Source organism: Monodon monoceros, unplaced genomic scaffold (genome assembly GCF_005190385.1).
Source record: "Monodon monoceros isolate NGI ecotype Baffin Bay Population unplaced genomic scaffold, NGI_Narwhal_1 Super_Scaffold_1, whole genome shotgun sequence".
Lineage (NCBI taxonomy): Eukaryota > Metazoa > Chordata > Mammalia > Artiodactyla > Monodontidae > Monodon > Monodon monoceros.
The window spans coordinates 76,348,975-76,371,574 of record NW_021703765.1 but is presented as its reverse complement, the minus strand read 5'-3'; the positions used below and the strand labels follow the sequence as shown (position 1 = coordinate 76,371,574).

Genomic DNA, 22,600 nt, shown 5'->3' with positions numbered 1-22,600 from the left:
CTAATAAGATGATGGATATGTTAACTAGCCTTATTGGTAATCACATCACAATACACAAATACATCAAATCATGTTGGACACCTTAAACTTGTACACAATGTCATATATCAATTATATCACGATAAAGCTGGGGAAAAAAGTCAAATAATCAGTAATCACAATGGCTTCAGACTTCTCAAGGGCAACATTGGAAGCTAGAAAGCAATCAACAGTGCCTTCAAATTCTTGAAGGAAAATGATTTCCAAGCCAGAATTAAACCCTCCAGAATGGAAAACATTGGAAAAGAAACAACCAAATTTCAGAAGCTGAAAAGTAAATTTTAAAAAAAAATCCTGAATTTTAAAACTTGACAATAATGAATTAGCAGCACAGGGAACCTCTAGAAATGGAGGTTAAGGGAGGGAGGGGCTGTTTGAAATATGGTTAAGTGCTAAGTACTTAGCAGGCCTTTTCAGTTCTGGAAATATATAGGCCTAAATTCTGGGCATGAAAAACGTAGTTATACCAGCCAAAGCATCAATGAAGAGAACAGAATAAAAGTGTTCTGAATCACGCTTGGTAAGTTACTGCAAGATGCGTTTTACCCAAATCGGGGAGGAAGCAGAGAAATAGGAAGACAAGAGAAACAAGAAATGGGAGATCCAAACCCAAAGAGAGGTAATGGGGAGCTCCAGGATGGTGGTGAAGCGGGACCCGAGGGACCACTGTGTGCCAGGCTGCAGGGCAACCAGTCCAGAGTGGAGGTCAGAGGTCCCCAGGGAGGATGCTTTTTGAGAGTGATGAAATGGACGGAATACCTGGTGCATCTCAATGTATTGGGAGGAACTGAGACACTCAGTCAAGGCTTTGAGGTCGAATTTACAATAGTGCACAGAAAAGCAAGCAAACACAAAACTGTTTTAAAGAGCAAGATAATTATTGACTCCTGGGGAGAACACTGTCCAGGAAAGAAAAAGCAGTCATAGTTTACAACATGACTCAGCTCTGACTAGCATTTATATAGTCATATTATTGTAAACACTGAATATTGACCTAATCAAGATTATGACAGAACTATATTCTGGGGGAGTAGAGGATGGCTTCCACAGTGGGAATTTAATAGAGAATGCCTGTAACAGAAATATCTAGCACTGGTAACAAGGAGACACAGATAGAAGTTAAATACGAAAATAATCAGCTGGTTGATTCTGGGAGGGGAAATGAAGGAGAAAACAGGGGACTACTGTGTTTTGTGGCCAACTTTGTAGAATCCTTTGACTTTCTAAACTGCACGTGCATTACTTTGATCTTTGAAAGAGATTAATATGCTGCAATGAGAAATCAGGCAATAGGCAACCATTCATTCATTCAATAAGCATTTAATGTGTGCCTACAGTATACCAGTCCCTGGGAATTTGGAGGAAAAACAAAAAATGATCCAGGTCCTTTCCTCCCTGGCTCACAGTCCATTGGGTTTCTCAGCACAGCCAGAGGGGCAACAATTCAAACTCTCCTGTAGTGAGGCGTTAATATGGTGAAGGAAAGAGGCATGGACACCTGCTTGTTTTGAATTTCAAGGTCTGTGGCTAGCGGTTTCTGTTGGCTTGCCTTGGGCAAGGTTGCTGTGGGCTTAGCCTCAAGTCATGATGGGACCCAAGCAGGTGGGGCAGATGACAACTGAAGTAATAATGAGCCCTAACATGGGCAGTCGGCAATGTGGGATACATTTTCTAAAGCATTAGGGCAACCAAAGGTTTGTTTCAAGCATGAGGGTCATTGGCTGGCTGCTTTGTTTGCATGACCTAATTTAATCCTCACACTAAACTTCTGAGGTGGCTACTATTAATATCTCTACCTTCTAGATAAGGAGATTGGAGCCCAGAGAGGTTATGTGACCTGCCTAAGGTCACACAGCTCATAAGCAGCAGAGCTAAACCTCAAACCCAAGTCTTGAGTCTATGCCCTTCAGCCTTAAGACTGGGATTTTTCTCAGTCATTGGATTAAGAGCTGCAAGACCTGAATTCTAGCTCCTGCTCTACCAATAATCGGCTGTGTGATCTTAGGCAAGTCCTTTCCCTTCTCAATGTCTGTTTCCAGGTGTGAAAAACGAGGGGGTTGACTCAGATGACATCTAAGCATCCTCTATACTTCGGCAGTCTGTGTTAGCAATAGGGAAAGCCAATGGGAAAAGGAAACACATGAATGGGGTGCAGAGGTGAACACACTTTTCTCCCCTGAGCCTCAACTGCTTCATCTGTAAAATTAGAGAATCATTAAGACACACCTCTCATGGTTGTTGAGTGTATTAAATAAGACAGCGTATGGAAAGTACTTAGCACTTGCCTGGGCACAGAGTAAGTGCTCAACCAACACGAGCCCTTATTCATTCCTACTACTCATATGCTTACAGGGCTCCACCACACTTGGATTCCTGAAAGTTTCCACTTCTGGTAAGGTCAAAGTACCATGTTTGTGGGAAGAAGGGGGGAACAAATCACAAGAAAAGGGAGTCAAACAAAATTACTGTCTGACAGGAACGTGTGCTGTTGCCCTTGATTGGTTTTGCATACGAGTTAGTTTACCAATACTTTCAGGAGCATGTAAGTGTGAAATTGGAAAGCGTCACCGCAGGACTGCCACACTGGCGATATAAAAGGGGAGGTGAGGGGAATACGCTGGACCAGGGAGAGGGAAAAAACTAGAGAGACAGAAAGGATAGGAAGGTGAGCCCCAGGTGTGGAAGGACAAAAAGATATGGGGCTGGGGAGCAAACTGGCTTTAAAGTTCAAAGCACATTCATCCAGATTGACTGTTGAACACACACTTCTTTGAGTTTTTAAACATGTCTCCACTGTCCCACCTCTGTGCTTTCCCTCAAACCATTTCCTCTATATTATTTCCTATTCCCAGCCACGGACACTGCTCAAGGCCAGCCTAGCTTTCAGGCCAAGCTCAAATTTTCTTTTCTTTCAGAAGAAATTACAAAGCGTTCATGGTTAATAAGAATATAGACTCTGGGTCAGTGAGACCTGCTTTGGAATTGAGTTGGTTGAACTTGAGGCGAGTTTCTTCACCTCTCAAAACCTCAGCTTCCCAATCTGTAAAATGTAGATACATGGTAACAACCTCACAGGATTACAATGAATAATAAATGATGGTGCACATGAAGCCTTAACCATATGCTCAATAAATGTCAGCTGCTGTTATTTTCTCCATCACCCACACTCCCGTCCATTCCCCACACCTAGTACATTGAACTAGAATTACTGACAACCATGGAGCCGTGCTTCTGTCTCTGAATCCCCAAAAAAAGCCTAGTACACTAGGTAACATGCAACAGATGCTGCATAATAAATATCTGAATTGAATGCAATGACTATCACATTCTCAAGCTCGTGATTATTGACTGTTTCGAGTAAAAGAAAAAACATCCCAAGCAATTGGCTACCGGTGACCAAATGATCATGGCAGGGTTCCCAATCTTGTCTGGGATAAGAATGAACCTCTCCAGGAAACCATTCTGTGGCAGGGACCCTTGGGCTCCCATAATAATGAAAACAAGAACAATTAACAACTAACATGTATTGAGGACTTACTATGTCCCAAACACTACCTCTAAGGTTTACCCAAAATAAATCAGTTAACCCTCAAAGGAACTCCAGGGGCAATTCTCCCCGCTACTTTACAGAGGAAACTGAGTGACCAGCTGCCCCAGTTTGCCAGTATCTGAGGGGGTTCCTCAGACTTTCAGAGCTAAACCCAGAAAAGTCCCAAGCACGCTGGGAGGAGTGTGCCCTAACACTGAAGCATACAGATATTAAGTAAATGTCCCAAGGTCAATGAGTGGCCAAATCAGGATGACAAACCCAGGAGCCCCATCGCCTCTACTGCAGGCACAGACAAAGGCAAAAATGAACCCACTGAGACAAATTAGCCAGGTCATCAAGTGGGCTGTCCACCAGGCTTCCGAGCACAGAGTCTGACGCAAGTAAGTACTCAAATAATTGTCCCAACCGTGTTCTAACCGTGCACTGCCCAGAGCTACCCATATGACCTTAGGCAAATCATTATCATCTCTGGGCCTCAGATGTTTTCCTCTTCAAAATGAAGGGGTCACACTAAATCAGGATGGCAAATAAATCAGCTCCCTTGCCCATGGCAGGCAAAAGTAAATGATTAGGCTACTACTTCCCACTCCACCCAGACTTGGGCCTCAGAATCCTTCTCAACCCAACACACTGGGTATTCACAACCCATTTATAGCTGATGCTTGGCATGATCTCTAAAGCCACCAGCTTGATCTTCACAGTCTGCTGGCACTCAACTAGCTTCCCAGGAATTGCTCTGGTCTCTTAGGATTTGGCACTCAGACTAACACCCAAGGATAGGGAGCAGTTGGATGGCAGCAGGATGACAATGGAAGGGCCAGTCTCCGTAGACTGGGCACTCCGTGTCCAGTCCTATGCCATGTATACCTCACAGTACAGCACAGTGAACGAGAGCAGGGACTCAAGAGAGACCACTGGGCTCAGTATCCTGGCTCACCATTTACCAGCTGTGTGACCTTGGGCAAATTACCTAATGTTTCTCGATTTCCTCAACTACACAAGGAGGATTATAGTACTATCTACCTCACAGGATTATAAGGATTCAATTAGTTAATATGTGTAAAATGCCTGGCACGTAGTACGTAGTAGACGTGTTAATACCAGAACTCTCAAAATCACCCTGTGAGGTGGACATTATTTAACAGAGGAGGGAACTGAGATTCAGAGGGATTATGCTGACCAAGATCACACAACTAGTTAAACAGCAAAGCCAGATTCAAACACTAATTTCTAAGCCTTTGCTTGCCACACTGCATTTCCGTAAACACTCAATGGTGAAATAAGGGATTCTTGATTAGCTGCAGGGCCTTGCCTGTACTCCTGGGGCTGCTGTACTTCCACCCTCAGCACCTGCTTGACCCCTCCTGACACTGCTCTCCTAGCTGGCTCTTGAATACTGCCTGCTTCAACTCCTGGACCATCCACACCTTTGGCACAGAGAGAGCAGATACCTACAGAAAACCAGAACACAGACTGCTGAGTCTCCAGCTCCTGGGAAACAGGGGAGAGAATCTTTACAATTCTGATTATTGGTCTTCCCCTATCTGTAAAGCGAATTCTGCTATTTTATAGATTTCTATCTTTCAGGGAATTGAGCAAACGCAGATTAGAGAAAATGTGTAAAGGGATTAAGTACCTTAGGTACCTATGCTGTATCTTATCTACCTCACTCCCCTAGGGGTCCTCCTAAACACATGTATCTCTTTGTCTTAAAAATCATAGCTATTCACAAAAATATTCTGGTTAACAGTAAAGTTGCTACAGCTAATATATTTCTTGCCATGCCATTATGTCCAGAAAGAGTGAGCTGGTGCCCACGTTTCTAGTTCATTCCATCTAGTGCCTTTTTTTTTTTTGGCAGCACCACGTGGCATGCACAACCTTAGTTCCCGGACCAGGGATCGAACCTGTGCCCTCTGCAATGCAAGTGCGGTGTCTAAACCACTGGACCGCCAAGGAAGTCCCAATATGCCTCCTTTTTAAAAGCTAGGAAAGTGCTTACCCAAAGATGGGGCTTGGAGAGTCTCTAACACTTGTGAGAGAGACCAGAAATTGGTTCCATTCTTGCTTCTGCCCAGGTTGCTGGCAGGAGCTGAGCAGGCAGCTTGCAGGTGACATAGAACCGTGTGCTCTTCCAGCCGGTGACTCCACAGGATGTGACATGGGAAGGTCCACTGACCTCCAGAGCGCAGTAATGGTGCACGACGTCCAGCTCTCAGTGGCTCCTACCTCTCCTCCTCACTTTACAGACAATAGGAAAGGCAGGAAGAAAGTGAGTTGGAAAAATACAGATATGTGCTTCCCTCCAAAGTCTCTCTCGTTGCTTATGAGATAAAGTCAGCTCCATCCAGACCCATTACTCTCCACGTTCTAAACGGTTCCTTCCTTTGTGAAACTGTCATACTTGTGCCTTTTCAAAGGAAACAATCTCTTGGCCAGGGACTTGACTCTCTCAACTCTAATGCCAAGGGAGAACCCCAGAGTTATCCGGCAAGGGGAAGGGTCCCACAAAATAAGAGTGTTTTTACCTCTAAAATTTGCTCTGGATGTGTGTCCAAGAGGTGAGAACAGATAAAAGCAAACTCCCAGGGAAGCACTGGAAGAGAAAGGTGAGAATGCTGAACATGATTTTAACAGATGAGGTTGGGAAAGGAGAGCAAAGGGTAGTAGGCAGGAAAGCTGGCTCAGATTCCAAAAGATGTGGACTTGGCCACTCAGTGTGTGACCTTGGAAAAGTTACTGAACCATCTTCTGTGACTAACAGAATCTCTTTCCTCCTCCGAAAACTGGTGATAACAACAGTGTATTCTCTCCAGGGTTGTCATGAGGCTTCAATGAGATGATGCAGGTGGTGAAGGGCAGAGTGCCAAGAACTGGAGCCATTCTTACCAGTCTGCCTCTCTTGGCCCATCATTTGACACTAACACTGTCTGACAGCTGACATTCACGGAGCACTTACTATGACCAGGCACAGTGCTGACCTCTGGGTTTCAAAGGAGAATTAAGTCTTGGCTTAATTATATTTGACATATAAAGAGTACTCAGTTAAAGGCAGATACTAACGTCAAGGGCAAGCCCCGGTTAACAAACAGGAAGGCAAAATGGTTGACCTGAGTCTGCTTTTTGGCCTCTCCCACTTAGCCACACCCTTTGCTGCCAGCTCTTGCATCCCTGGTCAGCAGGCCCTAGCCTACATCAAGGACTTGGCTCTTCTAGAACAAATATGGAAGGACCCATAGACCTGAAGAGCTTGAAGGCTAAGATGATTAAAACAGAGAAAAGTTGTCGGGCTAGTAGTTACCCTAGCGAGGAAGAAAGCCTACGGAGTTCATGGATGCTGGTAACGCTGTCTCTCGGCCTAGATGCTGGTTACATGGGTGCTGTTGACGCTGTCTCTTGGTCTAGATGCTGGTTACATGGAGGCTGGTGACGCTGTCTCTTGGTTTAGATGCTGGTTACATGGACGCTGGTGACACTGTCTCTTGGTCTAGATGCTGGTTACGTGCATGTGTTCACACTGAGAAGACAACTTCTACAATTAAGACTTGTGCACTTTTCTGTATGAATGTTATGTTACAATAAAAAATTACTCAGATCGTGACTGCCCCTCTCCATTATGCAAAGCATGAAGCAGCCCTTCCCAATGGGTATTACAAGTACAACTGGGTTGCAAGCACAAGACGTCAGTCCCCAGTGGCAGCAAGCGGCCTTATCACTTTACCCACTGGGAGCTGTGGAAATACCATGATGTTTGGTGAGACTGGCAAGTCCTGCTCTCGAGTACCCAATGAATAGCATCCTCCTCATCAGACCAGTTTACCTTAAGGTTTTTCCTATCTAAGGTCAATTTTATTCACTTTATCTTTTTAATTTTTTGGCTGCATTGGGTCTTCATTGCTATGCGCGGGCTTCTCACTGCGGTGGCTGCTCTTGTTGTGGAGCACGGGCTCAAGGTGCACGGGCTTCAGTAGTTGTGGCTCGTGGGCTTAGCTGCTCCGCGGCATGTGGGATCTTCCTGGACCAGGGCTCCAACCCGTGTCTCCTGCATTGGCAGGCAGATTCTTAACCACTGTGCCACCAGGGAAGTCCCTATTTACTCCATTTTTAATCAGATTCTTTTATCCTCTCCAACCAGGAGACAGCTGGCTACATTTAAGGGTCGACACCCTTAGACCGATCTTTACAAACCTGAGAGTCAGTCTTGGACATCACTCCATATCTCACCCTTCATAACGAGCAAATGTCTAGTAGGTCCCTCCCTCTTCCCCAACTTCCTTCCTTCCCAATTGCTGGAGGGAAAACCTAAAATAAATTTCAATCATTTGTCAAGTCAATGGATATAATTTCAGTAAAAATATACAGACTACGTGCTGGTTTTCTCTTTCAAAGTTTATTGTCATTAAAAAAAAAAATAAAACCCTCTACTTGTTACATTCACCTCTCAGAACATTTAATGTACCAGTTAATGATGTTATTGTAAAAAAAGCCCACCAACTGCTTGCAATGGCTCTAAGTTATCATTATTATTTTTTGCCATGTTCTGGTATTATAGTGGTTTAAACTCTTTGGAAAAAAATGGTGCAACATTAAGTAGCAAGATTTCAAATTCCCAGATTAGAAACAATTTTTATATCAGGAGGAATTTTAGTAAAAAATCCAACGATAAAAGGAAATGTTAATAGAAAAACAAAAATACTGTAAAAAATAGGATTCCCCCACCCAGCCCCAAGTTAGGTTAAAAAAAAAAAAATGGAACCAATCCCACCCACCCCCCCCATATTTCTCTTAGAAAAGTCACCCAGTCCTAAACGCAGGGTCTCACACACCAATACAAGTAGCCTGATTTGCAGACCAGCCTCTGGGACCTTACACTGGCCCCAGTCTGAAGGGTTTTTTTTCAAAACTTAAGGTAAGTTAGGTAGTTAGACTTCCATAAATACTGGTATCCGAATGAATGAAAACATCCTGACTTTGGTATGGCTACAGAAATCTGGAAACTGTTCAAGAGGACACTGGCTTAGAGAGGGAGTTGAGGGAAGCACACAACAACCCCCAAGTGGAGGTAAAATAAACATTAGGCCACACCCAAAGCAAACACTGTGTGTAATACCTGAGGCTGATGCCTTGAACGAAACACATGTAAAGGTTCTTGATCAGAATCACACACATACAGCTTCTTGAACAGAGTAACACACATACAGGTTCTTGATCAGATTAACACATGTATAGGTTCTTGATTAGAACTGTCTGGACCAAACTTTATCCAAGTTACCACTTGCAGGAAACAGTTTGAATTTGGTAATTTATCCAGTACCCTGGAGTCCAAGAAGAGACAAAGACGTTTTGGAAGAAGAACAGCCACCCGGGCTAAAAGCCAGGCCCCTCTTATTCTAGGAAGCTCAAAGTCTGTTTTTTCCTTCTCTCGTTCGATTTTGCCCATCACAAAAGCACCTCCATCTCCCAACAAGGGGGCTCTTCCACCCCAGGTCACCACAGGGCCCTGTCTGAGGGGAAGAACTGCTGATTTTTCATCCCTGGAGTGATTCAATAAAAAGCAAGTCTTCCGGGATCAGGAATATAATTTACGGTGCTGTGTCTCAAGTGTACTTTACGGTTTCCGTCATTTTCACTAGATCATGATTGTTAAAGGTTGTGAGGATACTGAGAAGGCAGCGGTGGGGCTGCGACCATGCCGAAGTGTGGCCTCAAACACCCTCAAATTTACTGAAAAGGGTAAAGTGCCCGGTCTTCAAATCACCAGTTACTTCATGAAAGCACAAAGGACCCACCAGACAAGGCAAGAAAACAAGGCAACTTGCTGCTGCATCCATGCAGAAAAGCAGTTATCGACACAATCCTTCCCCCAAAAAACAAACTTTGGTGCAGTGTTAGGAAGACAAGATAATCATTAAAAAATATATATAAAATTAAAAATTAAAATAAACCACCTTCGATGGCAACACACACTAAATATATCTAAATAAATTTCCATCACAGGGCACAAGGGGATAACAAAGAGCTCCCTGATATTATGGGAGGTAACACACACCACAGTGACAATTCGATCAAGAGAGAGCCTCCCTTACAGCAAAGGCCGCCAAGAAGAAACAAAAGGTGAAGCCCCTGTTTACTGTCGATCCGGTTCACTATTGCAAATATCATAATCATGGGGGGCTGGGAGACAGAGAAGAAACTCAGAACGCCCAGGCAATTTTGATAAACAGCATCATTTGTCCTGTTCTCTAAATGAGACTCCAACACCAGAAAAAAATGAGAGGAAAATTGGATTATAAGTGAAAACTAAAATGTATCTGTACAAGTCTTTACTCTGAGTCAGTAGAGTTTGGCCTCTGTTGAAGCCAGGACTCTGGAGAAGGTGATTTACTTGTCATCACAGCTCTACAACTAGCTGTGGGGTGTGTACATCAAGAGACAACACGAAGACAATCACTTGAGACCAAGGGAATTACTTACAAAGATTTCCTAGGATGTATAAGGTCTACTGATTGCCCATAGAGATGCTAATACTTGCTCTAACCCCAAATACTTTTAAACATCTTAAGGTGGCAACTAGAATACTAGAAACAAAACAAGAAAATCATCACCCAGTGAGTTATTTCTCCCATTACGGGAATGAGGGAAAGGGAGCAGGGCAGGCTGTTTCACCAGGATTCATTAGGGGGAGTGCAGGTTTAGTGGCAGCCAACGGCCTTCCTCATCTGTAACCTGGGCCAGATCTCCTGGGAGCCCGGAAGTGCCGACAAGGTTCCATGGGTTCGGAATGGCCAGGCACAGCACTGGCATCAGCAGCGAGAAGAGTGCGATGTGAGTTACCAGTGAGAGTCTACAGATCACTGATGACTCCACCAACCATCTCACCTCCCCACCGACCACAGACAACCCGGATCACCAGCCGGCGGCAGGTGCCACCTCATCTACTTGGGAGCAGGAGAGAGGAGGGAATTACAAACGAAAGCTTCTGAAAATGACCGCTTCTTGTTCCAGCCTGAGCTAGAACAAATGCGTTTGAATGAACCACTTGCTTTAAACAACATTTAAAATATGGAACCTTCAGCACTTTATGGTATGAAACTCCCCCTTCCCTCAACCCCATTTACTGCAGTGCACGTCGTCTCCCGGGCGAATTTTTCTGTCTTTCAGCTGGTGGAATGGATGGCATACGTCAGATGTTACACAAAGCATTCATTTCTCCGAGAAGGCTTAGAGCCAGGAGAATTAATCTCCTTCTGCTAGGACCTCTGCCCCAAGCTTCTGGGGAAACGGTGAATTGGGCTTGACAAGGAAGGTAGCTACATGATCCACTAATCAGATTCAAAACATGAAAATGCACTGAGGAGGGTACCCCTTCCCGCTCCTCATGACAGCAAGACCTACAGATAATTAAGAGAGACGTCCCTTCAAACTCAAAGGAGGCTTTAAAAAAAAAAAAGACAAAGTATAAGCAAAAAACAAAGAAATCAGTAAAGCAAACTCCCAATTCTCCTGAAAGTAAAATAGTCTCATGGTGACGGATGAGTGGAAGAAGTCGAGGCAGGGAAAGAATGACACAAAGGCGGGAAGTGCCTGGCCACAAGGGCGCCTTGCAGAATCCACCACAGTGTTCTCCATTTTCCAAGGCCAAGCAAGTAGCAAGTCCCAAGTTAAAAACTTTCTATTAAGAGCAAAACAAAACCAAAAACCATTCCAGAAAAGGGGTCAAGGGAAGAACAACACTGGAGAAAGTCAGGCCGCTGACCTCCGGCGGATCACGAAGAGCCCGCGCTGAAGCTGACCCAAGTAAATCCTCATCTTGGTGCTGTCGCTTGTCTTCCTCACCCAGATCTGCAGGGGAGATGGAAAAGGAACAGGATGAGAGAGGCTAATCCTGAGGGGCAAATCAGAATGTTTGCATGAATTAGGTGTAGCCAGATAGCTGGCAACCTCTTCCTGTCAACCCGTGAGGCATTTACAGGCCTTGACCTCTGGCCTCCTAAAGGCACATCTCCACTGCAGAGAGCAGGCATCACCCTTGAATTCATTTCTCCCAGCCATCTCTCTTACACCTTTGAGTAAGAAAATGGAAAGCACGGTGTTCTTGAGTTCCATTTTTGCCTTCATCTTAAAGACTTTTTTTTTTTTAGACTGCACCGTGTAGCAGGTGGGCTCTTCTCTTAGTTCCCCGACCAGGTATCAAACCCATGTCCCCTGCACTGGGAGTGTGGAGTCTTAACCACTGGACCACCAGGGAAGTCCCCTTAAGGACTCTTTTTGATATGGTATGACTACAGCATTATCAACATTCAAGACACATATATTCATAAACTTACAATCAAATTAGAAAATACTTTCCTTGCCCCTAGGGACTTCCATAGTATAGCCTTTCAATTCTCTGGTTTCCTGGCAATTAAGGCTAATGGTCATAACAGCAAAAGACAGAAAAATTAACAACAAAAGAAATGCCCACGGGAGAGCGAAGGCCCAATGAGGATGCTGAGAAGGCCAAATTAGCTTAAGACAGTCCTTCCCTCCTGACCGCATCATTCTCCCACAGATGGGATCAGATGTCTGGCACTGTACAGGGCAGATGTATTCTTCCCTAGAACTGAAAATGAGCTCTTCCAGCATGGGGCCTGCCAGAACTGCCAAGTGCACCCAGTATGTGGCATCCCTGCAGCCAGGGAGGGCAAGGAGAGCTGCCACCTCAGTCACCTGACCCACTTGCGGGGGGGATTACTGGAGGCCAGACACTGTGCTGACCAAACTGACCAAGCTCCTTCATCCTCAGAGCAATCCTATGAAGTACTGTTATCACCTCCATTTTACAGAAGAGCAAGGCTGAGTCCACTTGTCCAATGGGAATCCTGGCGCCTGACATCAAAGCCCCTTGCTGTTCTTACCTGGTTCCCCACTTTCTCACCCCTTCTCTCATCCGTGTTATTAACACGTGATCAGATGGAGACAAAAGCATAAATTTTTTAAAGATCTGCATCTCACCTATATATGCAAGTACAAGTTTACAGATACAGCTCCACCTTTGCCCATTCAGTTATCAGGTTTATAAAAAGCTTATTCAGGGCTTTCCTGGTGGCGCAGTGGTTGACAGTCCACCTGCCGATGCAGGAGAAACGGGTTCGTGCCCCGGTCCGGGAAGATCCCACATGCCTCGGAGCAACGAAGCCCTTACGCCACAACTACTGAAGCCTGCGCGCCTAGAGCCCACGCTCCGCAACGAGAAGCCACTGCAATGCGAAGCCTGTGCACCACAATGAAGAGTAGCCCCGCTCACCACAACTAGAGAAAGCCCACGCGCAACAACGAAGACCCAACGCAGCCAAAAATAAATAAATAAATTTATTAAAAAAAAAAAAAAAAAGCTTATTCAGAAAGAGAAAGCTATTCTCAGTTTCTATTTCCTTACTGTGATTATTTAACAACAAAGAGACTTTAAAGTCAAATACACTTGTTTAAAAATAAAGACCTCACCTGAAGCTGAGCCTCTAAAGGACCTTGCAGAACCATTTTAAACTGAAAACTGACCCCAAGGAGGGCTGAATAGTTAGTCACCAACATGCTCAGACCCACGCACCAAATATGCTCAGAGTCAAGTTATGCAGAAGCCAAGTAGCTTCAGTGTTACTTAGGATTTCACCTGAAAAAATGAGCTGGAATACTTCCAAGAAGTGAGAAATGTTTTCCCCGTTGCAAGCCTCCGACGCACTGAGGCTTCTCCCCTCCAGGAGACATGTCTCAGTGTCACCGTTTCCTTGTCAGACTTCGCTAACTATTATGTCAAAGGGTGACAATCTTCAACAGAGAGAGAGAAAAAAATCTAACTTGCATTTGTTTTCCTGAAAAGTCCTGAGGTGTCACAGAGAATAACGCATGGGTTCTGAAATTAGGTTCAGGGACAAGAAGGCCACACACCCTCTGTGCAGCAGCCCACATGGCCAGGCACACGTGCTCCGCTGTGAAACTGCAAAGCCTCCTGCCAGGGCAGCGGCTCTCTGAGATGCCCTGTTCCGACCTGGCTTAGGGTGACACACAAATTGCGAGCCCAGAGAAAAATGACATTCATTTATCTGGAAGGCCCTCCCTAACTTCTAAGTTAACAATCATTTTGCTAACTAGTTGTCACATTTGAGGGCATTTTCAATTCAGGAAGCTGGGAGAATAGAATAGGCTTAAGTTATTTCATAATCCAGCTTCATTAGACTTACTATCCTCTGGCACGAATAAGTTACAGAGGGAAGACACATAAAAATCAATTTCTTTGCAGACGTTTGTGGACTGATAAAAGATCAAGCCAAATAGGCTATTAACGTTTTGAACTGTTTTTTGACTACTAACAATACCAGTTACACACTGCTGACACCCTCCTAAAGAAGGGTCAGCCGGAGAACTCACAGGCTAGTCACATCATCCTTCAGCATGACCCTCAGAGCTGACTTTCAACCAGACCCCATCCTATAAGAGAGACTGGAGGAGACCAGTCCCTAAGGGTATGAGCCTGGTAGCTCATTGCCCAGAAGCACAACAGGACACGTCGGATTAGAGAGACAGCAGGTGAAGAGTAGTGTGTGGGTCAAATCAGGCGAGCACCCATTTACTGAACACTTACTGTGTGCCAGACCCTGTGTCAGGTGCCTTGTTAGATCCTCAGAGCATGAAACAAATCTGAGTGCACATGAAAGCTCGAGAGAAATAACAGCAAAGACAGAGTATGCTCCAACGGCAAGTCCCATCCTCAGTAGATGGCTGCCTCAAAAAGCAGCAGGATTTGAATGCGCAGACATAACACCAACTTGCCTTGTGTTCTTTCCTGCAGTCTATCTCAGTGGTGCCCAACTCAGTTACTCTGCAGGGAGTTCACAAAACCACAAGGCTTACATAAACCCGCATAAACTGCAGTCATGCAAAGTAAGGGATTTTTAAGGGTGATTTTGCCTATGTGCAATTTCAGCCTGAAAGTGCTGACTTTAGAATCTAACCCGCATACAACACTGTGATTCCACCGTACTTTCTTGGTGGCACTCACATTGCAGGTTTGTCCCATTTTGCTTTCCTAAAGGGTGACAGAGGTTCAGTCTTACCTCATTGGCTCCGACAGAGCTGATCACACAACTCAATTTCTGGTTGTCCTTTGACTCCAGATAGATGGCCTGGCTCTTGTGGTACCTGCGGGAAAAAAGACACACATTTATTTTTTTAACCACTTTATTGAGGTATGACTGACATGTGAGAAGTAGTACGTATTTAATGTATACAACTCAATGAGTTTCAGGATAAGTACATACCTGTGAAACCATCACCATCAAGGCCATAAACATAATCCACCTCCTCCCAAAGTTTTCTCCCACCCTCTATTATAACTACTGTTTTGTGGCTTTTTTTTCCTTTTGTGGTAAGAATAGTTACCATAAGGTTTACCCTCTTAACAAATTTTAAGTGTACAGTATTGTTAAGGGCCCAAATTTAGAAAAGGAATAAAGAAAAGGCCACAAAGGAGGGAAGAAAAAAAAAAAACACAACAAAAAATATAATTAAAGGAATCTTAATTTATAGTTGAGGAACAGCCTGGATTTCAGGTTTAATTTACAGGCTTCCACCCTTGGATTAGATCAGATGACCTCCTAATCTCCTTCTAAGTCTAAAAATTACATTCTTGGTTCCACTGCAGAGTAGAAAAGGGGGCCAAGGAAAAGGCTGGAAAACTCTGTATTTTAGTTTTTTATTTGAACTATATGACCCAGTTCAAAAAGTAAATTATACTTTTTTAAGTAAAACCTCTGTCCCCACTTTCTGCCTCCACCCCAAAACACTGAGGGGGGTTGGGTGGACAAAATGAACAGGTGGGCTTGAACAGACTGTCCCGTTATATATTTTCTATTTGTCCAAGTAAGTTATCAACAAGAAGGCAAGCCAAATTCAGTCCTTACTTTGATCACTTATTCAGCAAATACTCATTCACCACTTGTTGTGTACCACTGACCACCCTGGAGGGTGGAGTGGACAGTGAAGAAGGCCACAAGGTCCCTGCCATCAGGAGCTTCAAATACAGTGGCAGTGACAACTATGAAATAATCACACCTGGCAAGTACTAACTAGGTGAAGTTCTGACTGTTAGACTTGCACCAAAGGGTACCTAATTTGGCCTGGTCAGTCGGGAGAGCAGCTCTGAATGGAGTAGATAAGACAGACTCCCCCCTTTCAGTCCCTGCATCTATTCTGTAGTGTAGGACCACCCTCACCTTCTTCTACAAGTTCAGGGACAAGGCAGAGGATGAAAAATGAGGAAGCCAGGGCCAAAGCCCAAATGAGTCAGTAACAGGTGCCACAGGAGGAAGGAACAGCTACTGGGTGACAGGAGTTGGAAACATCAGCTGAGCTGCTGCTGGCAGCCCTGGCCTAGGCCAGCCCAGTTCAGTCAAGATAACCTTTGGTTCATTCTGGCTGCAAAGAGTTGGCTTAACAGACCCACTAACTCATATAACTTCCACCAAAACACATCTCCCAGCAAAGCACTGCATCTAACCATTATTTCTGTGGGGGAAGAAGACAGACTCTGTTTTGCTGGTACAGTGAAATAATCCACTGCTAAGATATCACAGTAAAGGATGTACTTCACTCCCACAATGGGCTTTTTCCTGTCAAGGTTCTAAGCATTCTTTAACCTGCTACTTAGGAGCGGAAAACTCAAGTTTCCAAGTCAATTTACTTCCTGAGAACACCGTTAAAAGAAATCAAATCATAAATTCAATTAGAACAGCGAGACTGGTTTAGACCCAGCTTGAAAGCTGCTTTTGGCCAGGGATTAGTTGGTAAACTGGGTCAGAGGACATCCATTATGCTAAATATGTAATATTACAAGGTCTGAGTTAACAAAGTGCATGAGGAAAGGTTCAATTAGTTCACAGAAAACTCAAACTTGAGTTTCCCTCCCACATCTAAGCCAACCATCCTATGTAAATGGTAACGTCTTGAGTAATGGTTAGAATAAAAACAGAAGGGGAGGGCTTCCCTGGTGGCGCAGGGGTTGAGAATCTGCCTGCCAATGCAGGGGACATGGGTTGGAGTCCTGGTCTGGGAAGATCCCACATGCCACGGAGCAACTAGGCCTGTGAGCCGCAACTACTGAGCCTGCGTGTCTGGAGCCTGTGCTCCGCAACAAGAGAGGCCAAAGAGGCCCGCGCACCACGATGAAGAATGGCCCCCGCTTACCACAACTAGAGAGCGCCCTTGCACAGAAACGAAGACCCAACACTGCCAAAAATTAAAATAAATACATTAAAAGAAGGCTCAACATTAAAAAAAAAAACAACAGAAGGGGAGAACATTCACAGTTATTCTATGGGGGTTGTGAGTTATTAGAGAGATAAAAACACAAAACAACATGCAACTAGCCTCAAGTCATCCTGATACTACTTTCTAAATAAAGAAAGGTCATGGGTGTGGTGTAGGAGTATATTACTAGTGTGGAAATGTGGTCAATATACTGCTCAGTCAAGAAAAAAACTACGTCCATTATGTCCCTGTGTGCGTAACACAACAAAATACGTGTTACATGTGTATCATATAAACACATACATAAAAACTGGTAAATTTATATTAAAATCTCTATTAAGTGTATATTAAAATTTCATAAAAATATAAAGTTTTATAAAAATATAAAATAATGATATTCTTTTTTATTGCATAGCCTTCTTCTTTCCAGAATAAACAGGTATTACTTGTAATCAAAAAGTAAATAGTACTTTCTTATAAGTCATGGTACTGAAAAACACCGAAGTAGCCAAAGGGCAGGAAGAAAACTTAATGTCACAAATTGATGTCTTAGTGTCTGTTAAAGACAACTCTGGGAGACAAGCCGGACAACTCTCCTGAGACATGCTGCATTTTCCCTCAGATGCGCTCAGCACCCAAACCCCAACCCATCCAACTGGCTTTAAAGTAAACCTCAGGAGTAAACCACGCAATGTAACCTACTACCCCTGGGAAGCGGTCTGGGACCTGCACAGCTGGCCACCTCCCAAATCCGCCTGCTCTGGGACCGCTGGATGGTGGTGGCCTGAATGCCCAGCAGTGCTCCATGTGCTTCCTGGGCTCCACCGGAGAGCTCGCCAGCGTGTTTCCCAAACCAGCTGATTCCCAGGTCCTCGTGAAGCAGAGGCCCCGGGACCTCCAGCGGTTGTCAGGCACCACACAACGGTCTTGGGGAACCATTATCCCTGGATATCAAATCTAGTAAATTACCCAAATTCCCTGGGAAAAAAAAAATAAGTCCTCAGAAATTAAAGTGCTCATGCTGGGGCGGCGGTTTCAAGATGAAACCAAAAACTATATGACAACCGTAACATACAAATTTATGTGCCGATTTCTAAATACTAATTAAAAGGAGGGGGAGATTCAGAATATGTTTAGACACAAAAAAATGTTAAAAATACAAAAATAAAGTTAAATTAGTAAAAATGTACATTATCACTTTTTTTTTGCCAATTAACCTGTTTTACAAGCTACAACTCATCTCTGCTGAAAAAAATACTTTAAATAGCCTCAGAGAACAAGCCCCAAATGTCAAGTTGACTTTATTACTAATGGAAATCCTGACCTGGGAATCCCTACAGTTAAGTTCTTAAAGCTCTGCCTCTACTGTTAAACCTGACAAAATAGAACCACCACTACTATTATGGAAAAAAGCAATTTCTTTAGAAGGTGGGTCAAAAAGTGGGGCAGGGAAGGGGTAGAATTAATTTAATTTTGTATCCTACTGGGAATACTGATATTATTGTGTCATTTCCCCCAAAAAATCCATGAATACCATGTTACAACTACAGGACTTAAAGGAATCCTGATTCTAGCTGTAAAGAGTCACTGTTTTGAGTTAATAATCTCTCGTGTCAGGCAAAGGCCGGAGGGTTAAATCCACCCATGCAAGTGGGTGACTTCACTGAATTCACTTCAGCAGTACTGGATTTAAAGTGAGGAAAGAAAAAACAGTCCACCGGCACCATCAGTGAGTTACTTTAAAATCTCAGCTACTTCGCAGTACTTTCTAAGAAGGGTCATTAGTTCAAATCAAAATGTGAGGAAAACTTACAGGATATAAAATGTCTTAAAAGCAGTATAAGACCCAGGAAAAGGGAAGATGCTTATCTTTCCAAATGAAATGTAGCTTGATAAGCGTTCAGGCCAAGATGGGAAGCCCGAACCACGCTCATTTTGCTGAAGTCATTAAAACTGAATGAAACATGTTTTGCCAGAAATACTGTTTCACCAAAATACTCCACATCACTGGAAAGAGCAGAAAGTGATTCAGCCGACCTCTCAGCCACAGGCCACAACTGCTGGAAAAGAAGGAAGAATGAAAGCCTCCAAACTGACAAGGACACAAAAGCCAAACATCAGGAGCCTGGTGAGCCGCGAGAGGCCAGTCCTGTAGAGGACTCCTGGCAAATACCTTCCAGATGCGGGGGGGACCTGCCTTTCAGCAGATGAGTCATGAACCTGACCTCCAAGGCCAAAGATGGGAAACACAAAGAACACAGAAAACAACAGTCTCAATATTTAACAAGAGAGTAAGCAACTTGAAAGTCACTAAAATAGTAAAATGCTCCGAGACACTTGACAGATTTCTGCCGCCACTGGGAGAAAGACAGTGATTGTGACATTCCTTCAAAATGCTTAGGTGATCTACCACACCCCACCTGACCACTGTCTACATTATGAAACACCAGTCACCGTGGGTCCTTTCTTTAGAAAAACAAGAATTTTATTTTACTGCATTTTCATCCTCAAGACATGTCTCACAAAGTCTAAGAATTAAGCCTTAGAAGGAGGAAGATCAGAAGCAATGCAATGACAAAATGAACATCATTTGAAATATCACATGGCTTTAAGACTCACAGATCCGTAAAAATGCTAGTGATAAATCTTATCATTTTTGAAGATGGTTCTTATGTGTGGGCTTGATCTTTAAAGGTTATTTGGTTTTCATTATTAGAAACATTTTTCATTTTATTTGCCCCTCAGGGTGTTGAGCTGTCAGGGCCTGCCACCTAGTGGTGCTGTGTTCTGATAAGCTATGTTAGGACACAACATAACTGGCCTCTTAGAAAAACAGTCGTCAAATGACAGGGGCAGAAGTCACTAAGATCAGGGTTACAGGGGGCGGAGTCAAGATGGCGGACTAGGAGGATGCAGAATTCGCGTCTCCTCACAACTAGGGCACCTACCAGGCGCCGGTGGGGAACCACAGACACCTAAGCAGACAGAAGAAGCCCCAGGGGCCGGGTAGGACGTGGGGCATGGGGGGAGTGAAGGGGGAGGAGAAGTGGAGGCAGGACAGGACTGGTGCCCCTGAAGGGTGGCTGGGGGAGGGGAAGGGATCCCTCGCCCCAAGGGGGAAATTGGGGGAACACTGGGAGGGCAGAGGATCAAAAGGGAGTGTGGGGGCTTCCCTGGTGGCGCAGTGATTGACAGTCTACCTGCCGATGCAGGGGACACGGGGAAGATCCCACATGCCGCGGAGCTGCTGGGCCCGTGAGCCATGGCCGCTGAGCCTGCACGTCGGGAGCCTGTGTTCCGCAATGGGAGAGGCGACAACGGTGAGAGGCCCGCATAACACACACACACACACACAAAAAAAGGGAGTGTGGCCAGGTTCCCCCTGCCCACTTGGGCCCCCAGGAACCTGCTGAGATCCCGGGCCTGATCCTTTGCCCACTGAGGCGGCCTCCAGCCACGCGGGTCCTGAAGGAGTGGGAGGGAGGGAAGGGGGAGCAAAAGTAAAGGCCAGACCTCTGGGACCAGCACCCCTGAGGGGCGGCTGGGGGAGGGGACGAGTTCCTACACCCAGCGGGACCCATCCACGGTTAGGGGTCCAGTGACGAGGGAGACCCTGGGAAAGACGGTGGGGGAGGCCAGCGCTTTCCCTGTCTGCTTAGGCACAAGGGAGCCCAGCAGGCAGGGTCCTAATCCCCTGCCCTCGGGGCCTCCCTCTTGCCTCACAGAGCCCAAGCCCCTCCCCACACCCCCACCCAGGGCCCCACCCCTACACTGGGGGACCCCCTCCAACGCCCTGGGCCTAAATCCCACCCACACAGCCTCCCGCAGGGCACTACCTCCAAACTCAGAACTCCACTCTCCAGAGGCCCTCCTTTCCATGTGCAGCCTCTCCCCTTGCGCAGGTCCTAAGCAGAGTCCCCCCTCGCTTGACCACTGCCCCGCCTAGGCCCCGCCCCACACCCACAGTAACCCGCCCACCGGCCTAGGTCCCGCCCCACCCTAAAGCCCACTCCTGCCCAAGTTCCACCCCTGCCCAAACTCCACCCCCCAGGCAAGACTTTTTTTTTTTCTGTTTTCGTCTTTTAGATTGGGGTTCTCTTTTACCTTGTTGATTCACTGTTGCTGATTCTTTTATATTTTTATTTTTCTTAATAAAGTTTTTATTTTTCGAATTTTATTTTATTTTTTATACTTTGTTATTGTTCTCTCCTTTTGGCTTGTCCCCCCCGCCACCTTTTGGTTTCTTTTCCCTGCTGTGGTTTTATTTTACCTTGTTGCAGTTGCTTCAATTAAAGTTTTATTTTTCCTACAATATTTTTTTATCTAATTTTATTTTGTTTTTTATTCTTTTTTATTTTTATTTTTTGCAGTACGCGGGCCTCTCACTGTTGTGGCCTCTCTCGTTGCGGAGCACAGGCTCCAGACGCGCAAGCTCAGCGGCCATGGCTCAAGGGCCTAGTCGCTCCATGGCATGTGGGATCTTCCCGGACCGGGGCATGAACCCCTGTCCCCTGCATCGGCAGGCAGACTCTCAACCACTGAGGCACCATGGAAGCCCTGTTTCTTATTCTTTGATATTGTACTGCTCCTTTTTTTTCTTTCTTTCTTTTTTAAACAACGCCACAAAGTTTGTGAGATCTTGGTTCCCAGGTTGGAGGTCAGGCTCAGGCTCCTGTGGTGGGGGCTCCGAGTCCAAACCGCTAGACTAAAAGACAACCTCAGACCCCTGGGAATATTAACTGGAGTGAGGCCTCCCAGAGGTGCTCATCTCAGCGCCAAGAGCCAGCTCTATCCAACTGCCTGTAAACTCTAGTGCTGGATGTCTCAGGCCAAACAACCAGTAAGATAGGAATACAGAACCACCATCAAAAAGAGGAAAAAAAAAAAAAAAAAGAAACAACAGAAAAATATGTTACAGATGAAGGAGCAAGGTAAAAACCTACAATACTAAATAAATGAAGACAAAATAGGCAGCCTGCCTGAAAAAGAATTCAGAGTAATGATAGTAAAGATGATCCAAAATCTCGGAAACAGAATGGAGAAAATACAAGAAACATTTAACAAGGATCTAGAAGAACTAAACAGCAAACAAACAGTGATGAACAACGCATTTACTGAAATTAAAAATACTCTAGAAGGACTCAATAGCAGAATAACTGAGGCAGAAGAACGGATAAGTGACCTGGAAGATAAAATGGTGGAAATAACTGCCAGGGAGCAGAATAAAGAAAAAAGAATGAAAGGAATTGAGGACAGTCTCAGAGACCTCTGGGACAATATTAAACGCACCAATAATCGAATTATAGGAGTCCCAGAAGAAGAGAAAAAGAAAGGGACTGAGAAAATAATTGAAGAGATTATAGTTGAAAACTTCCCTAACACGGTAAGGGATACAGTCAATCAAGTCCAGGAAGCACAGAGAGTACAATACAGGATAAAACCAAAGAGAAACATGCCAAGACACATATTAATGAAACTATCAAAAGTTAAATACAAATAAAAAAATATTAAAAGCAGCAAGGGAGGGCTACCCTGGTGGCGCAGTGGTTGAGAGTCCGCCTGCCGATGCAGGGGACACGGGTTCGTGCCCCGATCCAGAAAAATCCCACATGCCGCGGAGTGTCTGGGCCCATGAGCCGTGGCCACTGAGCCTGCGCGTCTGGAGCCTGTGCTCCACAACGGGAGAGGCCACAACAGTGAGAGGCCCGCAAACCGCCCCCCACCCCCCCC

The 22,600-nt window shown here is 45.0% G+C and overlaps 1 protein-coding gene across 4 annotated transcripts in view; it reads right to left on the bottom strand.

Annotated features, from left to right (window-relative positions):
* SUDS3 (SDS3 homolog, SIN3A corepressor complex component) overlaps window positions 1–22,600 on the bottom strand; it is an 86,046-nt gene that overhangs the window by 35,639 nt on the left and 27,807 nt on the right. The window contains exons 11-14 of one of the 4 annotated variants that reach the window (XM_029229035.1): window positions 14,680–14,764; window positions 11,346–11,431; window positions 6,118–6,185; window positions 5,790–5,830 (exon numbers count right to left, since the gene is read on the bottom strand). In XM_029229035.1, the coding sequence (XP_029084868.1) occupies window positions 5,805–5,830; window positions 6,118–6,185; window positions 11,346–11,431; window positions 14,680–14,764 (265 nt within the window). In that variant the 3' untranslated portion in view covers window positions 5,790–5,804. Of the gene's footprint in view, window positions 1–5,789; window positions 5,831–5,959; window positions 6,186–11,238; window positions 11,432–14,679; window positions 14,765–22,600 lie in introns of those variants that run through there. The other 3 variants (XM_029229026.1, XM_029229042.1, XM_029229050.1) reach the window with 3 other exon arrangements.